The sequence below is a fragment of the Squalius cephalus genome (genome assembly GCF_949319135.1).
Source record: "Squalius cephalus genome assembly, chromosome: 4".
Classification (NCBI taxonomy): Eukaryota; Metazoa; Chordata; class Actinopteri; order Cypriniformes; family Leuciscidae; genus Squalius; species Squalius cephalus.
The window spans coordinates 38,849,295-38,870,746 of NC_137125.1; the positions used below are offsets into that span (position 1 = coordinate 38,849,295).

The following is a 21,452-nucleotide window of genomic DNA, read 5'->3' on the forward strand; positions in this document are numbered from 1 at the left end:
CCATCCATCCATCCATCCATCCATCCATCCATCCATCCATCCATCCATCCATCCATCCATCCATCCATCCATCCATCCATCCATCCATCCATCCATCCATCCATCCATCCATCCATCCATCCATCCATCCATCCATCCATTCCTGATGAATGTGGAAGACAAATCGGAATTGGTTCAAATATGCTGCGTGTGAGGAAAGAAATGTTTGATGGTTACTCTTCTGAGAGCCCTGCTGTTCAGCTCTGATTAGTATGATGCATATACATTAATGTGCAGTGGCATTCATTAGCATGCAGATTCAAAACATCCTCTCATTATCGAGGCAACCTGGGAAAACTAGAGAATTCTGAAATTGGAATTTCCTGTGAATGTAATGGAAATTAGTCAAGATCTTAAGTCATAGCTCATATGTTACCAAATGCTACTTTACTAGCTAATAACCATTTACTGTGCGGCACAAAGTGGTCATCCATATTAATCAATAATGATTTAAAAAAATATATAATACTAAAAATGCTAAATAGTATAATGGATAATACTAAAATGGCAGGTTACTATATAGACCAAGCTTAAAATGCAGCATTAACTTTTATAAATAATGCACCATCTCTCTATTTTCCAAGGTTCCTTTGCTTGAATAAAGACCTCTATTTTAAATACAGACTGTTACAAATGGAACTCCACCCCCAGCAACCTCTACAAAGTGAATTTAAAAATCGTTATCCAATAATGCCATATGACTGGAAAATTCAATGGTCAAAAGGGATCTCTGCTATTGAGTAATGGCAACCATAATCGTAGCTCTTTTGCGCTTACTCAACAGAATCACCCAACAATATTTAATAAATGCATTATAGACACATGCACTGAGACAAACACAAAAAATAATATTAGATCTGGTTAGGTGGCAGTTATCAGTCTGGCTGAGGTCAACAACCTATTTTTTTTTTTTTTTTTTTTACTTTACTTTACTTTACTTTACTTTACTTTAGGGGGACCAGATAGCATGCACTAAATTATTGTTGGGGTTTTGAGTATGAATGATCTCAGTATTTTTTTAGGTATGTGTGCAAGAGTGTTACGTAACTATAATTGCAGATTATTTTATTCTATACCACAAATAAAGCAATATGACATTCAAGAGTTCTACACTCAAAATACATATTTATTAAAAAACTGGGAATGTAGCACATTGCAGTATTTATTTATTCAGTACTAGTTTTTATGTTGCATACTATATTTATAAATACAGAATCATGGATCTGTCTAATGTTGCAAAAGATTATGTTTGCATAATCAGAGCCATAGTTTAAAATAAACAACAATTCACTAAACCCCCAATATCAAAATCCATGCATAAATCCACATACATTGCAGAGCGCATGTAGTTTGTTTGGTTTGGAATGGGATGTATTGCTTTATACTGTTGCATATAACACTCATAATATAAAGCTATCGCTATTCCCCTTTGTAATATCCTGCCTATATTTGAATGTTATGCTGACACTGGATCCCTGGCAACATTACCTGCTAGATATGAGATCTTTTTATTTGCACAAATCATAATGCATCCCTTGTCTCAGTCAAGCAGCTGTCAGTTTTTATGGTGGGCTCATCTGTCAGTCACAGGTGGAACGGAACGGAAAAACTTTTTTAATTAACTACATAATTGTTGCCACAATATCTGTCTGATACTAATAAGCTTTATTATTATTTTCACATTATGGCGGATCAGACATTGTAGTGAATTTAGGCATCATAACATGATAATGGACAGTATGAAAAAGATTTTCTAAAGATTACATTGAACATTTAAGTATTAGCTTTTTATGGATTTAGTTTAAGTGAGCATTAGATGACGGCGATTAGTGTTTCAAGGCACATAATAAAACTCTCTGGAGATTTATGTTCCCTGAGTAACTTAAATACTGTATGAAGGAATAACCCTGTATTAACACATATGAATAAATCATCGTTGTACTGTATAATTTGTTGTGATTGATGCATGCAAATTGCATTTAGCAATAAGGGGATGTGTTGGAGATATTCAGGTACTAGCTGCGAGAATCAATGTGTGTTAATATTATATCTGTGAAATGGGATGTTGTGTCTCTGTAGGCAGTGACTCTAATAAGGACAGTTTACCTGCCTGCAACAAGCTCTTGTAAAAGAAAGGTTAGATGTTTCCTTTTAATTAGACATCAGCTTTGCTCCATACCCCAGACGCACCCACACGCACACACACACACACACACACACACACACACACACACACACACACACACAGTGACATGCTATTAAATAACTGCTCTAATTGTGGTGTAGTGTTTTCAGGCACGGATGCTTGCTAGTCCTTATGGAATCAGACGGATGAGTGAACACCTAGAAACTGGAAATTGATTTGTTTTGCCCATTTTATTGTTGTGAGAGCTCATGTTTTGCACATCCTGTTAAGGCTCAGATCGGAGTGTGTGTAGGAGATGATCAAGCTAATTTGAAGGAGGGGGTCTTTTTTGTTCTATTTTTGTGGTTAAAAACATGAATGAATAAATGAATGCAGATAAGGTTCTCTGTACTATACTGTATAGTACTGTATGACTGTGTGTAGTAGGGATTAATAATTTCAATGACATTGTCGAAATACATAATATATTTTTTTAAATAGTTCTATTAAATAAGTAGTTTACCCAAAAATGAAAATAGTCACCATTTACTTCCAAACCCATAAGGCTTTTGTTCATATATAAGCATTGATCAACGCACATGGCACATCAAATATGGTAAACTAAAACTTGCTTTCTTGACACACAATAACCGATGAGGTTTGCCCTTGAGTGTCATGCAGGAAAGGTTGAGCTTTACTATATGTGTGCGTTGACTGTTTATATGTGAATGAAATCTGATATACAAAAACTCTTATGTTGTTTTCATGTTCTTTTTGAAGCTTGTAATGTGGATTACTTAGACTTTTAATTGATGGGCAAAATTATGAGAGAATATTAATTCATACAGTTCGACAGTTGTTATTGCACTATGATAGTTGATACTATTTTGGAAGTAAATATTTCAGCACTGAATGACATTTTAATATTCTGTACAAATCTATTTGATTAGCAGTATAAAATAGCTTTTGTACAATACTGTGTTTACTATATACACTTCATCACACTTCATCTTTTAAGCTGAAACATCATTTCTCAAATCACCAGGTTAAATAAATCTTAAATTCTGAGCAGTTAGTTACAGATTGACTCACGTGACTCGTCAGAACCAGGGAAGTCTTGGATAGAGTTCCTTTGTAATCTTATTAGTGACGTCATTAGAACAGAACAGAGGGATTTCATTGGCTGTTTTTCAACCAATAAGCTTTCAGTCCAAGTCCTCTCACATGCGTCTTATTACACACATCTTACATGCATGTCCACTTTTTTCGAAGTCATAATATAGATATTTAGACATATTACACGTGTTTAGAAATATTTGGGTGAAAAAAAATCCTCTTTGGCTAGACTGGAATTGTTTTTCAGGCAGTGGTGAAGGAGACACATCTGTGCTAGCAGAAGCTGCTGCTGTTTTTATAGCAGGGAGAGTGACAAGGCTTGGCATGTTTTGCGGCCACAATCCAAGCCTCCTGGCCTGGCACCCAGGGGAGAGCCCCCTCTCTCTCTCTCTCTCTCTCTCTCTCTCTCTCTCTCTCTCTCTCTCTCTCTCTCTCTCTCTCTCTCTCTCTCTCTCTCTCTCTCTCTCTCTCTCTCTCTCTCTCTCTCTCTCTCTCTCTCTCTCTCTCTCTCTCTCTCTCTCTCTCTCTCTCTCTCTCTCTCAGGTTGCTCAGAAGCCCCATCTGCTGCATCTCTATGCCTCTGTACCCTGGCAGGACATTTGGAAGCAGAGATCTGTCCCACCTCCTCTTCCCCTTTGGGGAGGAAAGATTTTGGAGAGATGCTCAAAATAATCCATTGGAGCATGTTCATATCTTTCTGCTGCCTTCGTAATATTGTCTCATAAGACTATTGCTGAGGACCATTAGTGGAAACAACATTACGAGTCAGTGTTTCGATTAAAGCACATTTCAAAAGGGTTTAAAACCTTTATAGTAGAATCACAACAGAAATCATAAAAATGGCACCATTATTCTTTATTTTGGTCATACACTGAAACCCAAAACTCATTTATAGATGATTGCTAGTCTGTAGACAAGGACACAATATATATTAATATGGAAAAATACCTCAGATGTCCTTTTGGATGTGAATTTCTGTAATGTTTACTTCCAGTTTCACTTAAATAGGAGGAAATATCATACTTTAAAGGAGATACTGCATGTCTAGAGCCTTACGGGTGGGCTAGCAACTGCATCGCATCAGGCTAAAACTTTAGGAACCTTAGTAACCACAAATTCTGATTGTAATGTCAACTACAGGTATTGCATGGTTATCCCATCAGATTAGTTACTGGTTTATAATCTATAAATGCACTTATATGGAGTCATGTGACGTGTACAGTTCAAGGAGTGTGCTGACCGTCATGGCACATACATGTATGAAAATGATTGAATAAAGTCCAGTAAATGGACTTCTGCTAAGCCAGGCTTTGCAGATTTGATTATCTTCCTCAACAATGGCTACATGTATTTTCAGAAAAGCCAAGATGGAGCCAAATTGAATGAGTCCCTCCAGTGTGCCCGTGTCAGTAGAAACACTGAATTAAAAGAGCTCTTTTATTAACTTAGGAAGCTTATCCTGGTCAATGCTAAAGTCATTCTAAATGGTTGCATTGGCATTTTTTTAAAGAGGTGAATTGGCCAATTATATTGATCCTAAACACTCTTGTTCTTAAAAGCAGGTCTGGGACTGGAAACCATGAAAGTCTGAGTACAATGAATCCAGTTTTATTTGGAACAATCTTAAATAATTGCAAGACTATATGTTCTGTACTAATACTTTTAGTGCTTATTTCACACATTCAGTATTTTGTTTTTGCAGTAAAGACTTCTGACAAAATTCCCTGTGACGTTGCGATTCAAACCACACAAGATCACTTTGAAAGAAGAGCAACAAGTTTGGTGCTTGTTGGGAAAAACATCCACTGTGATTTATAGTTAGCCCATTACTGGACATGTTTATCGGAGTCGACGGATTGACTGTGCCCACTTTGGTTAGTTTACACAAGTAATAGCTTGTCTTTTTGTTGAAAGTCTGCTGACATCTTTGCCAAGCAGAAGACATGAAAGTCTTCTGCTTTTTTATATTTAGTAATAGGTTATTGTTATTATATTATATTTCATATGCAGACACCATTCTTAACTAGAAAGGCTATGTAGCTTTTGTTGTTATCAGCTTTATAATTTATGTGATGACTTACAATTTACTTTTTTATTTATTTTATTGGAATTTTTTTGGGGAAAATGGCTTTCAAGCTTTTCATCTAAAATAAACAGCAAGTTTCCTGTGACAACTAACCCCGTTTGACAATATGCCCATTATGAGGCTTATGTTAAATTACTGTATCTTCTTTTTTTCAGGACAAAAGCAGTGGAAATGACATTTTCTGTTGCTTAGACTTTAGTGCATGTGCCTACTGTAAAAAAAAAAAAAATTTGTTAGTTACCTGGTTGCCTTAAAATTTTGAGTTCATTGAAATAAAAAATTTAAGTTAATACAATGGAGAAAAATAGAAATAGAATTAATAAATAGAAAGTTGATTTGACAAAATAATACATATGCGATAACAAAACATGAAAATAATTTGTTTACAATTTAATTTAATTGATTATAGTATAGAAATTATCAATATTTTATACAATTATACATGTAAAATGATATGTCTAATTTAATATAAAAATAACCCTGAGAAATATTTCCTGGAGTAAAAAGTGACAACTAGCCCTGGTTTCCCCCTATAAAATAGTAATTTTATCACCTGGTGTTATCATGGAATACTTTAAAATAAGTAGCGTTGTTTCCCTGGAGGTCTTTTACGTATTTGTTTATGGGACCCTAAAACATAGACATATAATCGCAGCTCATAAATATGCAACTCACTATATCTGAGCATCAACAGGGAGAGTCCCCCATGTAGACACGCCCACTTCTGATTCTAATATCTGATTGGTTTACCGGTAGTGATGCTGCATAATGATGTTCGGAGGCAGCAGCTTATCGAACAGATGGGCTGGTCCAGCACACGGGTACACAGCATCCGTGCTGTGATCATGGAGCTGCTGCTGTGTATATCACTGACATTTCACATCCCTGATTGATTATGTCAGCGTTTTACTGACTTATTATTCATGCAGCGTGTATTAAAAGGAGCGCAGTTATCATTTCTGTCATTCTTTGTGGATGTGAGGAGTCCAGCGTCAGTTGGGGAGGCACTGATCCCTGGTCAGTTGAACTTGACGACAAGGATTTAATTCATACTGTGCAGCTGGAGACATACTGCTGATCACCTCTGCGTTGCATTGGGGGAAATATGATTTTCTCAGACATGAACACGGGGACTAACTCCCCAAAGGTGCACCCGCCGAACGGGACGAGATTTTACACCTACCAGGCGAGTATTTAAAGTGTTTAACGGCCCAAAACTAATGCAAACTGTTCGATATGTTTCTTTATGCTTCTTGTTATGATTATTGTTTGCAGTTAAGGGTCGCTTTTGTTTGACACGTCCATGATGCAGTTGTGTTACGTTGTTTTTAATCGCAAAGAGCTCGCGCAAAAATGCCCACTCAGAGTTTGGTTGTAGAGTTGTACATAGAATAGGCTGGGTTGACAGTTTTAATCGCATTTAGGATTGAGTTCATCACTAAACTGTCACCATATTGATATTGTTTAAGTGTGAACTGAAGGTTTAAAGGCGTTAACCAGCAGTAGGATTGAGCGCGCGCATTCCTCTGGAGGCGCGAGCGCTTTATAAATACATCATGTTAGGACAGTGGCTTATATTGATAGTATTTTGATTAAACGTGGTTTTAATTGTATTATATAGTCCATTGAGGTGCTAAACAATCTAGAAGTCATGTCATTTTAATCTTGAATAGCTAAAACTATAATATTTGTGTTTACGAAGGGTAGCCTGCATGTGAACCGGGGCTAGTCACACTTTTTTTTTTCTCCAACGAATATTTCTCAGGGTGGATTTATTGTTGAAAGTAATTTTCTGTATAATCGCATAGTTTAATGTCTTGGCTACAAAAAATCCCATGAACATTTCCAAGGTTTTTGCCTAGAAACAAATATACAGTTAATAGAACACCCGTTGACCTTTTGTGACAACATGCCCCAATTGCAGTACAATAAGAACGTGCCATTAAACAGCGTGATGTAGACGTTTCAGCAGAACTTATATAATAAAATAATTAATAAAAACTGCCAAAATGGAAAAGGTAGCAACATCAAACAATTGTTTTGACCAGAAATCGATGTGTAGCATATTATTATTATTATCATTAATATTATAATTCACCAACTTAATTTGTGTAATATTAACAATAATGTCAACTTCCCCATGTGACAACTTTCCCCGATCTGAACTGTCAAGTCTCTTTTAATTGTTATGCACCAGTGGTATATTTTCTTGATGTGCTGAATTGCATGCGCTGCTCAGCTGTGACCCAAATCTCATGCATTGGAATGAGGACAGTGTCTTTGGATATTGATTTCTGTAATGAGAGGCCATGATAACCAAGGCAGTGATGATATCAGCAAGAGACTGTGGCTTTAGAGATGATGATTTCATCTGAGCACTTTTCAACAGGTGCTGCAGATGCTTGTTTAACCATCTGTATTGATATTTGTTTGTGGATTATAGAGGTTTATTTTTGGTTACCCTCTGTACTAAAAATACTGTGGCATGGTTTACCTCCTGTTGTTTTTAGGTTTGCTCCTTTTGAGTGAGCGTGTTGTGCCATGTTTCTGTGTATGTGTATCAGCTTGTCTCATCATTAGCAGATAGGTGCTCCCCATGGAAAACAGCCTGAGAGATTTCCCCCTTGATTTAAAATGCCACAATCTATCGTTTTCTGTCCTGATAGTCTATTTCCCAGGTACAGCCACAGCAAGAACAATCTGAACAATCTAAGCATGCAACGCAGAGACGCTTTGAAAGCAACACGCTTGTTTACCGCAGTAGGTCTTGATTGGTTTTGCTTCAGGACCCCGAGTTTAAATTTGGAAGCCCAAACACAGTACCACAATTGTTCATAAAGTTGTAAACAAAAATGTACTTTAAACCAGTGGTTCTCAAACAGGGGTCTTTGGCAAACTTCCAAGAGGGCTGCAGGATGACTTAATACTGTATAGATATACGGATATCGTGAAACATTCAGGGGCACAGAAATTCGTTATCAACGCTGCCCGCGGATTTTACTAATAAAATAGCTTTGCTACTGAATCGCTACATTATATTTCTCAGCAATGAAGGGTTAGCTTGCTATTTTGAAGTATTAAACTGACAGCTTCGTTGTTAATAGAGAGTGAGATGCTGAACAGAGACAGGTATGTGTCTCTCATTTCTCTCTCTCTCTCTCTCTTTCGATAATTAATTCAAATAAATTATATAATTTATTCATTCAAAAAAAAATGTATCTTACGCACTACTTTATCTCTGTGTCTGATTCAAAGCGGACAGAATGCTAAATCTAACGAGCTGTTACTGACGGAAATAACCGTCAATACTTTTCTGGTCAAATATTCCGCTGCAAACATCAATAATAGCTTTAAGTTGTCAATGTTGGCAAGTCACAATTATAGAAGCAGGATAATCCATGGCTTGCTGTACATTACCGATTTTAATGAATGACATGGAGGCAAAGAACCGCTCGACACGAAGCTAAGTACATTAAAAAAAAAACGTTAGCCATGGTTAGCTGTGGATTATCCCTTACATAGAATGCCTTCTTGGCTTCCTTTGAGACTTTGAGCTCTTTTGAGGAGTGTTGTGACTCGTGTTTCACGGGACTCGTAACCAAGCACTCTGCATCGCAAGTGTAATGCTGTACCAGGTGAGCTACTGAGCAAGTTTATTACGTCTTGTATTCATTTACAAGTCATGCACTATGGTAAAAGTGCTTTGAGTTCATGAAAGTATTGTGCTCAATACCATGGGAACATAATTCTTTGTTGATTGATAATCTGCCCTCATTTGTGTGAAAAGGAATGAAAAAGTTGTTGCTTTACTACCTGTAATGTTCATTTCAGCTGGAAACTGCAGTGAAATTTGCATATAGGTATTGGTATTTCAGATGAGCCTGGGTTGAATTGACAAATTTTCTGAATTTATTAACAACAGATGTTGCCATTGTCTCTTGATTTTTTATGCTGTCATCAGGTATGGTCGGCACAAAATAGGGGTGGGACAAAATATCGATAGGGCAATATATCTTTGTCCTTCTCCGTGCGATATGAGAATCGATACACTGGGGCCAAATATCGATAATTTAATTAATAAAATAGGGCGCTCTAAATAGATATTCCTGCTCTCAGCATTGCTTCTTCATGGCTCCTTGAGGTGGCGCTCAACACATGAATAAGGGAAACGTGAACATCAGTTAACTAGCCTAAGAAAAAGAGTTTTTTAACTGGATGGCGGACAGCAGTGTGAGTAAAATAATAGATGCCCCAGCCACGTTTAAGTCCAAAGTCTGGACCCACTTCGGCTTTCATACCATTGATAGGACAAACAAAATCGAGTATGCGATATACAAGAACTGCCTGGGGAAAAGTAAAGTGCACGGGTAATACCACAAACATGCAAAGCCACTTGCAACGCCATCGCCCTGATCTCATTCAAAATATTTAATTTACATAAAATTTTCAATTTAATTTACAGACTGAAAAACGTTTTGTGCTGTTTTCAAACAGTTTGGACTTAAGAGAGAAAACCTGCACTTAATGGGCATTATTCATGGCCATTTTGTTTTCATAGTTAGACAGATGTCATTATGTATCATTATAGGATTGTCTATATATTGATTATCACATCGTGAGCCGTGTATCGTATCGTGAAGTACCCTGTGATTCCCTCCGCAAACCATGCTTATTTTCATTGCAAGTGCACCTGTATTAATGTAGTTCGGTGCTTTTTATTTTTGACACATGCTTTTGTCCATGTTGTTATCTGTTACCTTCTACCAAGTGATAGATGATTTTGAGTTTGATTGGACAGCCTTTGGCGTCAGTAACACATGACATGAGGAGTGATTGTTATCCTTACTACACAATTATATGGTTATTTGAATGTAATTATTTGCATTTAGCTTTGTTTTCTCCTGCTTTTCGTGACCGCTTCTCTTTGTCGCTTGCGTTTTCTTCCTCTGTATTTTTCACCCATATTATTAAATGTCAAATTCAAGGAGTGTTTCTAGCACTCTGTTATGTTGTACAGACTATATTTCTTAGTATTTCTTCTGCATTCCTCTCCAGACTAAACACTGCAGAGTCAATATTAGTGTTGGCATAGTGAAGCATCTTCAGTGCTGTTGGCTGCTGTGTGTGCATTCTCCAAAGCTTGTGTGTATGTCTGTGGGTTGGGGTGTGTGTATAGGTATGTAGGGTTAGTTGAGCACAAAACTTGATTTGTTAATGGTGTTTGCATGAAGCAAGGAACAAGTATAGCATCAGCGATAGACTTGTGTATTGTAATGTATTAGTGCACACCTGTCTATTGTAATGTATTAGTGCACACCTGTCTACTGTATATGTGAAATTTGAGTTTAAACTAATAGGGGTTTAGCTCACTGATCCTGCATTAAATTCAAAGTATAAATGGATTACAGATTGTATTCTTTAGGTAAAGTATGGGTCTTACCATAAAAAAAGAAAATATACAAAATGTGTAGCCCTCGGCATCTGGTGCTATGTCATAAAGTGTGGTGAGAATAATTTCATTACCTTGGCCTCTCCCCTCATAGCCAGTGCAGCTTTTATCGAGGCACAAATAATAAAATCCAGTGAAGGGTGGCTTCCTGGCTTATCCTTTGGGAATAATGGGAAAATGAGAGGTTGTTTTTGGTTTATTTAATCGGGGGTGATCACTGTTATCTAATAACAAATGTGAGCAGCATGGCAGTTGATTTTTTTTTAAATATAATAATTAGTATAATATTTAATAAATGATTAATATGATATTTATAAAATTAATTACATTTCCAATTTTTTTGAACAGTCTCTTTTATCCATATTAGTTATAAAATAGTGTATATACGATATAATTTTTAAAATATTATAGTATTTACATTTTTTTGTGTGTGTATATATATATATACACACACAATCTGTCCTGATAGTCTATTTCCCAGGTACAGCCACAGCATGACCACTCTGAACAATCTAAGCATGCAACGCAGAGACAAGCAACACGCTTGTTTACCGCAGTAGGTATATATATATATATATATATATATATTCCCGCCGAGGCATGGACTCCATGCGACCCTTTAAGGTGTCCAGTGGTATCTGGCTCCAAAACATTAGCAGCAGATCCTTCATGTCCCGTAAGTTGCGAGGTGGAGCCGCCGTTAAGCCAACTTGTTGGTCCAGCACATTCCACAGATGTTCAATTGGATTGAAATCTGGGGTATTTGGAGGCCAGGGCAACACCTTGAACTTTTCATCATGTTCCTCAAACCATTCCTGAACAGTGTGTGCAGTGTGGCAGGGTGCATTATCCGCTGAAAGAGGCCACTTCCACCAAGGAACACCATTGTCATGAAGGGGTGTACCTGGTCTGCAATAATGTAGGTGGCATGTGCTAAATTTACGGCCAAATGCCCGACCCGGCAGAACATTGCCCGGAGCATCACACTCCCTTCTCCAGCTTGTCGTCATCCCACAGTCCATCCTGGTGCACTGTGGGATTATGACATTATAATAACAATAATAATGTCAACTTCCCCATGTGACACCTTCCCCTGGTCTGAACTGTCAGTCTCTTTGATTGTTATGCACCAGTGGTATATTGTCTTGATGTGCTGAATTGCATGCACTGCTCAGCTGTGACCCAAATCTCATGCATTGGAATGAGGACAGTGTCTTTAGTTATTGATTTCTGTAATGAGAGGCCATGATAACCAAAGCAGTGATGATATCAGCAAACTAAGAGGTACTGAGTGAACTCATCCGCATTAGTGTACTATTAATATGTGCATTGTATACACACATATATATATATATATATATATATATATATATATACATATATTAATGTATTTTATGTATGTTCTTGTTTGTTCGTTTTTTTGTGCAATGCTTTGGCAATATGTACCCAAGTATGTCACGCCAATAAAGCAATGTAATCCATGTTAGGGGACGGTGGACAGGGGTCATCATAGGCAGTCTTTGATTGGTCGGCAGTTACGCAGCAGAGTGTGATGGACTGTGTGTTGTGACACATTCCTCCCACAACCATCATTACATTTTTTTTTTACTTCTGCCACAGTAGACCTACTGTTGGCTCGGACCAGACAGGATAGCCTTCATTGTCCTCGTGCATCGATGAGCCTTGGGTGCCCAACACCCTATTGCTGGTTTGTCCCTCCTCGGACCACTGTTGGTAATTCTCACAATTGCTGACCTGAAACAACCCACAAGCCTTGCCGCTTCAGTGATCAGAGATACTCTGACCCAGTCAATTTGGCTCTTGTCAAAGTCGCTCAGGTCTTTATTCCTGCCCATTTCTTCTACATGTTGATTATGAGACCTGATTGTTTGCTCACCATCTAATCTACCCAGACATTAATATGTGGCCTTGTTAGGAGATGATCTACAATATTCACTTTACCTGTGACTGGTCATAATGTTTTGGCTCATCATTGTATATATATCTGGTTGTGACATGGATTATGGTTCATAGAGAGGGTGGAAAATAGTCATGCTAAACTTAATTATAATGGCAAATGTGTAGAGTATGTTGCCTTTTAGCAAGGTTGTAAAATTTGCATTGACGTACTGTACAGGTGACCCACGAACTGATCCTTCCTCGTTCAAGTGCGTAATTGTCATCAGACAAAGGGACTCAACACCAGGTTGCATTGTAGGAGTGTATTGTAATTGTTCTGCTTGAAGGCTAAGTAATGAGTAGGTGATGAGAAATGATGTGGTGAGACTGAGACATTCCGGGACATTATTAGAGAGATGGATGGAGAGAGATTGTGATGGATAGAGAGAGGGTGTAGGTTTAATCGCACTAATGGCTTGACCCTTCTTAGCCATTCACACAGGGCTCAGTCCAGCCCAGAATACTAAACCAAATCCAGACTAGAGGTGCCTAGTATCAGTGAAGTAGTTGTGAGAGGTTTCATAAGAACCTTTGTTATTTAAGTGAATAATGCTTGAGGATGAATGAGCCTAAATTGACATTTGAGGTTGAGTAAATAATGACTGATTTTTCCTTTTAAATTCAGACATGAATAAGACTTAGTATTGAGTTAATTGTTTTATTATGTAGCCTATGTAAAGGAGAAATAGTGCTTTTTGTTGCTTGGTTACAAAAGGATGGCGATCCGCATACGGCTCTATGATGCTTTTGATGGCAATTGCATCCATCTCAAGTACGACTTCCATTGTCTCGATGAGACTTCTCAAAGAGTTCTAATGCATTTGCATTGTCCTGACTTACTCAACTTGTTTGAAGCCATCACCTTCCACGCACATTTATCTCCTCTTTTCCAGCACATGGACTTTGACTACCCATGATTCAGTGCTCTGTCCTTTTGTCTGCAGGGATCTCGCTGCCAGGGTTCGTGGTGATGTAACCTTGTTCAATCCAACCTAATTAGAGCGGAAAAGCCCTTTCAATCATGTATTTCCTGAGAAGGCTGCAGTGAGGATGATATCCATATTATATTAATTAAACGATTTAAATGACAAATGTTAGATAACGGCTGCTACTTCTTCAAGAAAGTGTCAGTTCAATTAGTTTATTGTCGATGGAGTCTAGATTCGCCGTTTAGAGGGATAGTTCATCTAAAATTTAACATTGTCATCATATACTCACCCTCATGTCAATCCAAATCTGCATGGCTTTCTTTCTTCTGTGTAAAAGAAGATTTTTTTTTTTAGTAATGTCTCAATGTTTTTGGGTTATTTGTCCATACAAATGAAGTCAAAGGTCACCAAAGCAGTTTGGCTTCTTCAAAAAAATCTTCTTTTGAGATCCACATTAGAAAGAAAGTCATACAGTTTTGGAATGAAGGTTGATGACAGATAATTGATGACCTAATTTTGGACTGGATATTTATTGATTAATATGGGTATTTAGTTGTAAATGCTAATTTTTCCTATTTTTACATTTAGATAAATAGTAATGTTATCTTTAGCAAATCTCATAATTGATGCCTAAAGCATTTGAAATGACCTTTTTATGTTTTGTGATTTTAATTTATTTAGACATTATAGTATTGAATTATAATATCAGCCTTATTGGTCATTTAGCAGGCAAATAATTGTCCTCGTAATTTCCAAGTGGAAATTGATGGCATCATTAATCCTGCTTATCTGAGATATTTTGCGCCATAAATGTTTGCGCTCTAGCTGTAACCTCTTTCATTCACTGATGTCAGATCAGTATTTGACATCAATGTAGATTGTTCTTGACCACAGGTGGCACTTTGGTAAATACAAATTACGTCCTGCCACAAAGCAAAGGCCTGATTCACTCCACCCACCACTGCTGTTCCATTCAGTACAATGATATATTCAATTAAACGCTCTATTCAACAAAAGGTCAAGGCAAAGACAAAATGCTTTTGTTGCATCATAACAGAGAGGTAAATATGGAGATTCAATGGCTCGGGTTTGATTGTGCTGGATGCAACAAACAGAAAATCAGGAAGTCCAGAGGAGTTTAAAGGTTCTGGTTCAGGAAGGAATTAGATGTGCAATAATTCTGTGTTGTGCAAAATATATTTTTTAATTAAAGTTTTATTTAAATTTAGTCTTAAGACGTGTTTTTTCAAATTTAGCTTGACAAGCTGCTTTGTAATGTGCGCAACTTTAGGTCAAAGACTCAAGGTCAAAGAGATTGTGGTGACTGAAGGGATGGGATAAATGTAACATTCATGGGTGATTTGACTTGTCAGCTCAGTAAGAAAGACAGATATTTTAATAATACCAAATATAGTATTTACTTTCTACTTTCAAGGTGTGTACTGTAGAATCAGTATGATCTTTAAAACATCACCTATTGCAGATTATACCAGATAGCCTATACCCAAACGTTTTGGTTTGGTAATGATTTTGAAAGAAGTATTTTATGCTCACCAAGACTGCTCACCATTTATTTGATCAAAAATATAGTACAAATATTTTAATATGAAATAGTATTACAATTTCAAACATTTTTATATTAAACTTGTTTTCTATTGTAATATATTTAAATGTATTTTATTCCTGTGATGCAAAGCTGATTTTTCAGCATCATTATACACCCTAGTATTCAGTGTCACATGATCCTTCAGAAATCATTCTAATATGCTGATTTGCTGCTAAAGAAAGTTATCATTCTTCTTATTCATACAAATTTTAATTGGGTCCAGTATAATGTTGTCAGTGTGGTTAAAATCTGATCTACTGATGACTGACTGGAAAAGCATAAGAAATTTAGTTTTCTTTTCTTTTTTATTTATTTGTATTTATTTTATATTTAATTGCACTTAAAGTATTAATTTTACGATAGAATTTTTATTGAAATAGAAACATTTTTAACATTGAGCGATTGTAACATTAATCATTTTAATGCATCCTTGCTTGATTAAAGTATTCATTTCTTTTCAAAACAAATGAAATACTGATCCAAAACATATAAATGTGTATATGTACACAAACACACACACACACACACACACACACATACATATATGTTCAGTAATAAACAGTAACACCATTCTAGGCAAGTCTTTTGGTCCCTCTATCTAAGTTTTCCCCCCTCCTCTTTCCCCTGAGCATTTGGTCAAAGCAATTAAACACTTTCTCTCTCACTCTCCTCTCTATCTTTGAGCAGACACGCTCCAATGCTGCTCCATCCAAGTGTCAGGAAAAACAGATGACAGGGCCGCGCCTCTTCATTAAAAGCTCAACTTTTCGTTTTGTTTCAGCCAGCAGTTTTGTGCACTGCAACGATTAGCGGGGGGGAGTTGAGGGGGAAGTGGATTGGGGTATAACTGTACATCAGCACAGTGCTGTGTTAGCCGTGCAAATTCAAATCGCACTCAGCTTGTCATTGTCGATAAGCACATGTGTAGCAGTTCAGATGTGATGCTGTCATTAGTGCATCTATGGGCTGATCGTACAAGTATGGTTACAGTAAATAAATCCCAGATCGCAATGAAACCTGTTTGAAATGTAGCTGACCACCAGTCATTAGATGTGCACACTTGCCTTAAGGATGGGGCCCGTGGGAGAGAGTTTTGGATCAGTTTTTATTTATTTATTATTGTACATGAATTTTTATGCCATTCAGACATAGACATTTGGTAAGTATATCCTTTAATCCTACCCAATACCTAAACTTAACAACTATCATTAGGAGTTTATTGAGGCACAAGTCATAGTTAATAGTTAGTTTATAGTGAGAATTGGACCCTAATCTAAAGTGTGACCTTTTATTTGATTTCACTTAAAGTTTTAAATTAAAGGGATGGTTCGGAGTAATTTCAACCTAGGGTTCTTTGCACCATGACCTCGAGCCAAACACCCCCCCAGAAGCTTTTTTTCCCCTTGGTCGAACATTATTAAAGTTAGATCTTATTTAGAGATATCAGCCGGATGGCTTAGTGCAGGCGCTAATGGATCCAAGGTTGTATCTTGTAAATTACCCCACTGATAATGCCCAGAATGGTACCAAACTTAGTACAAATAGGTTCTGAACTCATAAAACGAGGCATTGGAAAGTTTGTAAGTACATCAGGAGTTTATTTAAATAACACTTGATGGCTTATGCTACCGCTAACTCGGACATCGAGGTCACTTCCGTGATTTGGGAAAAGCCCGTAAAAGTCGGGCAGAAAGCGATGCATAAGGATTCAATTTCATTTTTGTGTGCAATGCATCTTCTTTTTAATCATGCTATCTAGCTTAGCAACATGCTAATACCGCACTGTATTGGAATCAGCTGTTAGACGTCGGTCGAATCTGTCATGTGCTAGGGAGGAACACTATTTGTGTTATGCTTGTGAATGACCATGAATGGAGTTGGTCCTTTTAAAGAGCGCTTCAGATCAGTCACTTTTAAGGTTCCATTTCAGTTAGACAGCCCACTAGGTGTTGGAGCAGGGCCATAGTCTTTCAGTGCCAGAGTCATATCCACAGGAGCACTGCCTCAAGTCAACACCACCGCCTTAAGGATGCCCCCTCTCTCTTTTTCTCTCATTTACGCCCATGTTGGATTACGCCGGCGATTCCCCACAGCAGATGTGCGTATGGATTAGCCCAGCGGGGCACGACTCGTGACTTTGACGCGACTGTGGTATTCTTTGAACCAATAAGCACAATTTTATTATGTCTATAGTGCTGCGACACCACCCAAAATAGCTCATTTGTGATTAGCTGCTTTGTATTTGCCAGTTTACAAATGAAACTGTAATTACATTTTTTTACAGGGGTATTTGATAGAAAATGCAATAATTGTGACAGTGTTCAAAGTTCATTTTAGGTAAGCCAGTAGTCATAGCTCCTCTTTATTAATATGAATAGACTGAAATCTGCATAGTCTTTTATCAAATCAGAAATAAAATTTGACATCAGTAGTACACTCAAAAATATATATATTTTTTTTCTTAAATTTAAGATTTATATATTTGATTTGCATATAACATATTCATCCATTTGGATTGCACAGTTTATCATAAACTAATAAATTTAATGTGAGGCATATTTGTCAATCATACATAAAAAAAAATAAAATAATAAAAACATGTAGGAAACATGGAAACATTCTGTAATAGTACTAATAAACTGAATATGTTAATAACAAGACAATAACCAACCTTATTTATTTTAAGCTAGCCATATTTTAACCATATGCATAGTTGCATACTGTCCAACTGAATAAATACATTTTTTTCACAATGAATAGATTTATGTTGATAATAACCAATTTGAAGTAATGCATTTAAAAAATATATGATTATTTGTTTCATGTATGACTGACAAATATGTATCACATAAGGTTTATTAGTTTGTTTATTTTAAAACTGTGTAATCCAAATGGATAGAAATGTAACATGTACAATTACATAACTAGAGAAATCTTAAATTTAGGCCTAAATATATATATTTTTTTTTTGTGTGCATCATATTTTGCTGCTTTAACTCAAAAGCTAGTCCACCGAATGAAAGACAGGACTTCCATTCCTACAGCATTCATATTGAGCATTATTCCCAACGATTAGTCCGTGTCCTCCTCCTCATACCGTCTACAAGGTCACATCCTGGGTGATTGTACACACAAACACACAGCTGTGCTGATTGCTGTATTGAAGCATTACCAGTCAAGAACAGAACAAAGGCATTTTGTTTACAGTGATCAAGCAAACAGCCTTTTGGGAATTGTACCACTTTCATTCACCGACGTGGCACCCAATGTAATTGCTCGCAAACGTCCTTCATGAAAATCCATGCTGGAGATTCCTGAATCCAGCAGCAAAGTGTGGCCTATTTTCCTCTGTATGTATGTGTTTTAATCAGGCCTTGTGCATTAAAATCTCAGTGGGGCAGATGGGAGGGAGTTTGACCCACTTTGATGGATTCCACACCGATTAAAAGGATGAGTGAGCTTTCAAAAGCACGGGGACCCTCTGTGTGCGTGTGTCAGATGCGCAGATCTACATATTGTCATAATCATGCTCAGTGGGTTGTCGAAACAAGAAGATGGTCTTAAGGAAGACCTGTATAATTTGGGTAATTTAGGGTCATGTCCTCAATGCTCTGATCAGCATATACATTCTATAATATATATTTTTACTTGATGGATGCAAACAAGAGGGCAAGAATATTCATAATTGGCATCAGTGCAGCTTTACATTATGTAGCTTTTGAGTTAAAAACAAAAGATTAACTACAGTTTATAATATTAGTTGAGAGATTGTTTTCCTATATACTGTACTATACCTGATAATATATCCAAGCAAATCAAATTGGAATCGAATCAAAAGCTTGTGAATCGGAATCAAATCAATATGTGAAATCTGTGTTAATACTCAGCCCTAATAACAAAAAAACATATTTCTCTCTGTCTCACTTTCTGATCCCAATGTCCCCTGATTTATGCCTCATTTTGTATATGTAAGCTCTTTCTTTTCCCATTTTTTCCCCCAGTTTTGCCTTTACTTTCTTGCTCATGTTGGCTCTGTTCCAAACTGCAGTGAGTTGCCTACCTAGACAACATTTTTAGATAATATAGGAGAATTCACAATGCAAATACTCTTCTGGCAGTATGCAGCAAAATTATGCAACATTATAAATGACTCAAATCACACACAACTCTGTCACTTTATGCATTGTTTGGCTTTCAGTGTAGAATAGAGATACAAAAAATGAGTTTGCTTTAAAATTGTCACATCATTACCTAATTATATGATGTTATACAACCTACCCCACTCTCACAACAGAGAATGGGCTCATATGTAGGACTCTGAAGGGAACCATTAGTAGTTAGGACGCAATGCAGATTTATCCTTTACAAAATCAATATACAAGCAATGGCCTTCATTATTTAAAATGCTGTAATAAAATGATATGTGGCGTCGTTTATTTTTAAGGGGTCAAATCAGCTCATTTGGGCGAGAGACTGGAAGAGTGTGAATGATCTTTACTCTCTTTTCAGTGTCCTTAGTTTTCACTCTTTAATACCTTCCTGTTTTACCCATGATGCAGCTGCAGTGGTGGGAATGCGGTGTCAGCACATTTGTCATTGTGACTGGAGCTTTCTTTCTGACGCAAGCTGTTGGTTAGTGTTAAAGGAGAACTCCGGTAAATTTTAACATTGAGCTCATTTTTTTGTAAATTTGGAGTGCTGTCAATACAGAGAACAACGACTAAAATAATAATAAAAATTATAAAATAAAAATTATGTTTATTCAGCCAGCGCAAATACCTGTATTTATTATACCGTTTTCGGTCGAAGACCACAGTAGTCGATTGTCGAGTTCACGCGCGTGATCAGAGGTAACTAAGCAGTAGTGGAGAACTCGACAATCGACTACTGTGGTCTTCGACCAAAAACAGGAAGAAAATACAGGTATGTGCGCTGGCTGAATAAACATAATTTTTATCCATATCTTTCACATCTACTGCAGTCAGATTCACCTGTGTTCACTCTGAAGGAATCACTCACATGGCTGGTGCACTTGTAATGACACATCAAGGATGTTAAGAGGCTAAAAGCAGGTTTAAAACTTGCCCCATTGAAGTCAACAGGGTGCAAATTTTAAAAAGAAGATAACACGATGTAGGCAACACCGATTTTTGTCGTTGTTCTCTGTACTGACAGCACTCCAAATTTACAAAAAAATGAGCTCAGTGTTAAAATTGACCGGAGTTCTCCTTTAACACCTTTACTGCCATGCAGAGTAACATCCTTGCGAGGCCAAGCGCGATGAACATGAACATTTTAGATCTCCCATCGGCTTTCTTTCTTTGAATAGTCGAAGAGCTCTCATAAACTTCTCTGTTGGCCTTTAATTCTTGGAATTGTCGCTCAGGGTGGGACAGGGTGGAAGCAATTACTTCAACAAAAGCTAAACACTTCTTAGTATGTCACATATCTTAGCAGTGGGTTTTCTAGCCAAGTCAAGACATTTCTTTGAATCATGTACATTGTGGTATTTTCATTCTTAGCCAAGTTTTTCCTACCAGTATGTCTTTTTAGCATTGCTGTATTTAATTTTAACCAACAAGTGGCATTTATTGTACAGTTTAAAGCACTGCATATTAATTGACCATTCATTATTAAATGATACAAATCTGAATCTTCATGCTGGGGATTGTTCTGTATTGTTGATAGGTTTGGCTGTCTGATTTCAGTGGTGTGTTTCTAAGACACAATGGCATACCACAATTTTTCGGGACCTCCAGGGACCATGAGATGAGACCAGGGTTGTAATTGATAACTCAGAACATAAAAAAAAAAAAATGTTAATTGAAATAAAGCAATTTAAATAAATGAAAATATAAATATTAGATGAAAAAAATAAACTAAATTGAAATTGGAAAATTAGAAACATTGAAACAACTACAATAGTATAGATTGTATAGAACAATGCCCAATCTTCGTTTCATTTTGACATCATAGATAAGTGTTGACTTGTAGACAGTAATGTTATTTGTTGAATGATGTGCTGTTTGAATTAGGCCTATTCCTCTCATTTTGCCATGCTGATTATTTTTCCATTTTCTGGATTATTATTTTTTTTTTTCACCTTTACGGATTTCTGTCATTTAGAAAGAGAACATTTGATG

The 21,452-nt window shown here is 36.8% G+C and overlaps 1 protein-coding gene across 14 annotated transcripts in view; it reads left to right on the top strand.

The window, feature by feature from the left end:
• The window catches only part of ppfia2 (PTPRF interacting protein alpha 2), a 199,689-nt gene that overhangs the window by 89,136 nt on the left and 89,101 nt on the right, over positions 1–21,452 (top strand). For 3 of the 14 annotated variants that reach the window (XM_079870214.1, XM_079870215.1, XM_079870216.1), the window contains exon 1: positions 6,181–6,552. The exons of the other annotated variants lie outside the window; for them this stretch is intronic. In XM_079870214.1, coding sequence (XP_079726340.1) covers positions 6,472–6,552 — 81 coding nt within the window. In that variant the 5' untranslated portion in view covers positions 6,181–6,471. Of the gene's footprint in view, positions 1–6,180; positions 6,553–21,452 lie in introns of those variants that run through there. 14 annotated transcript variants of the gene reach the window in all.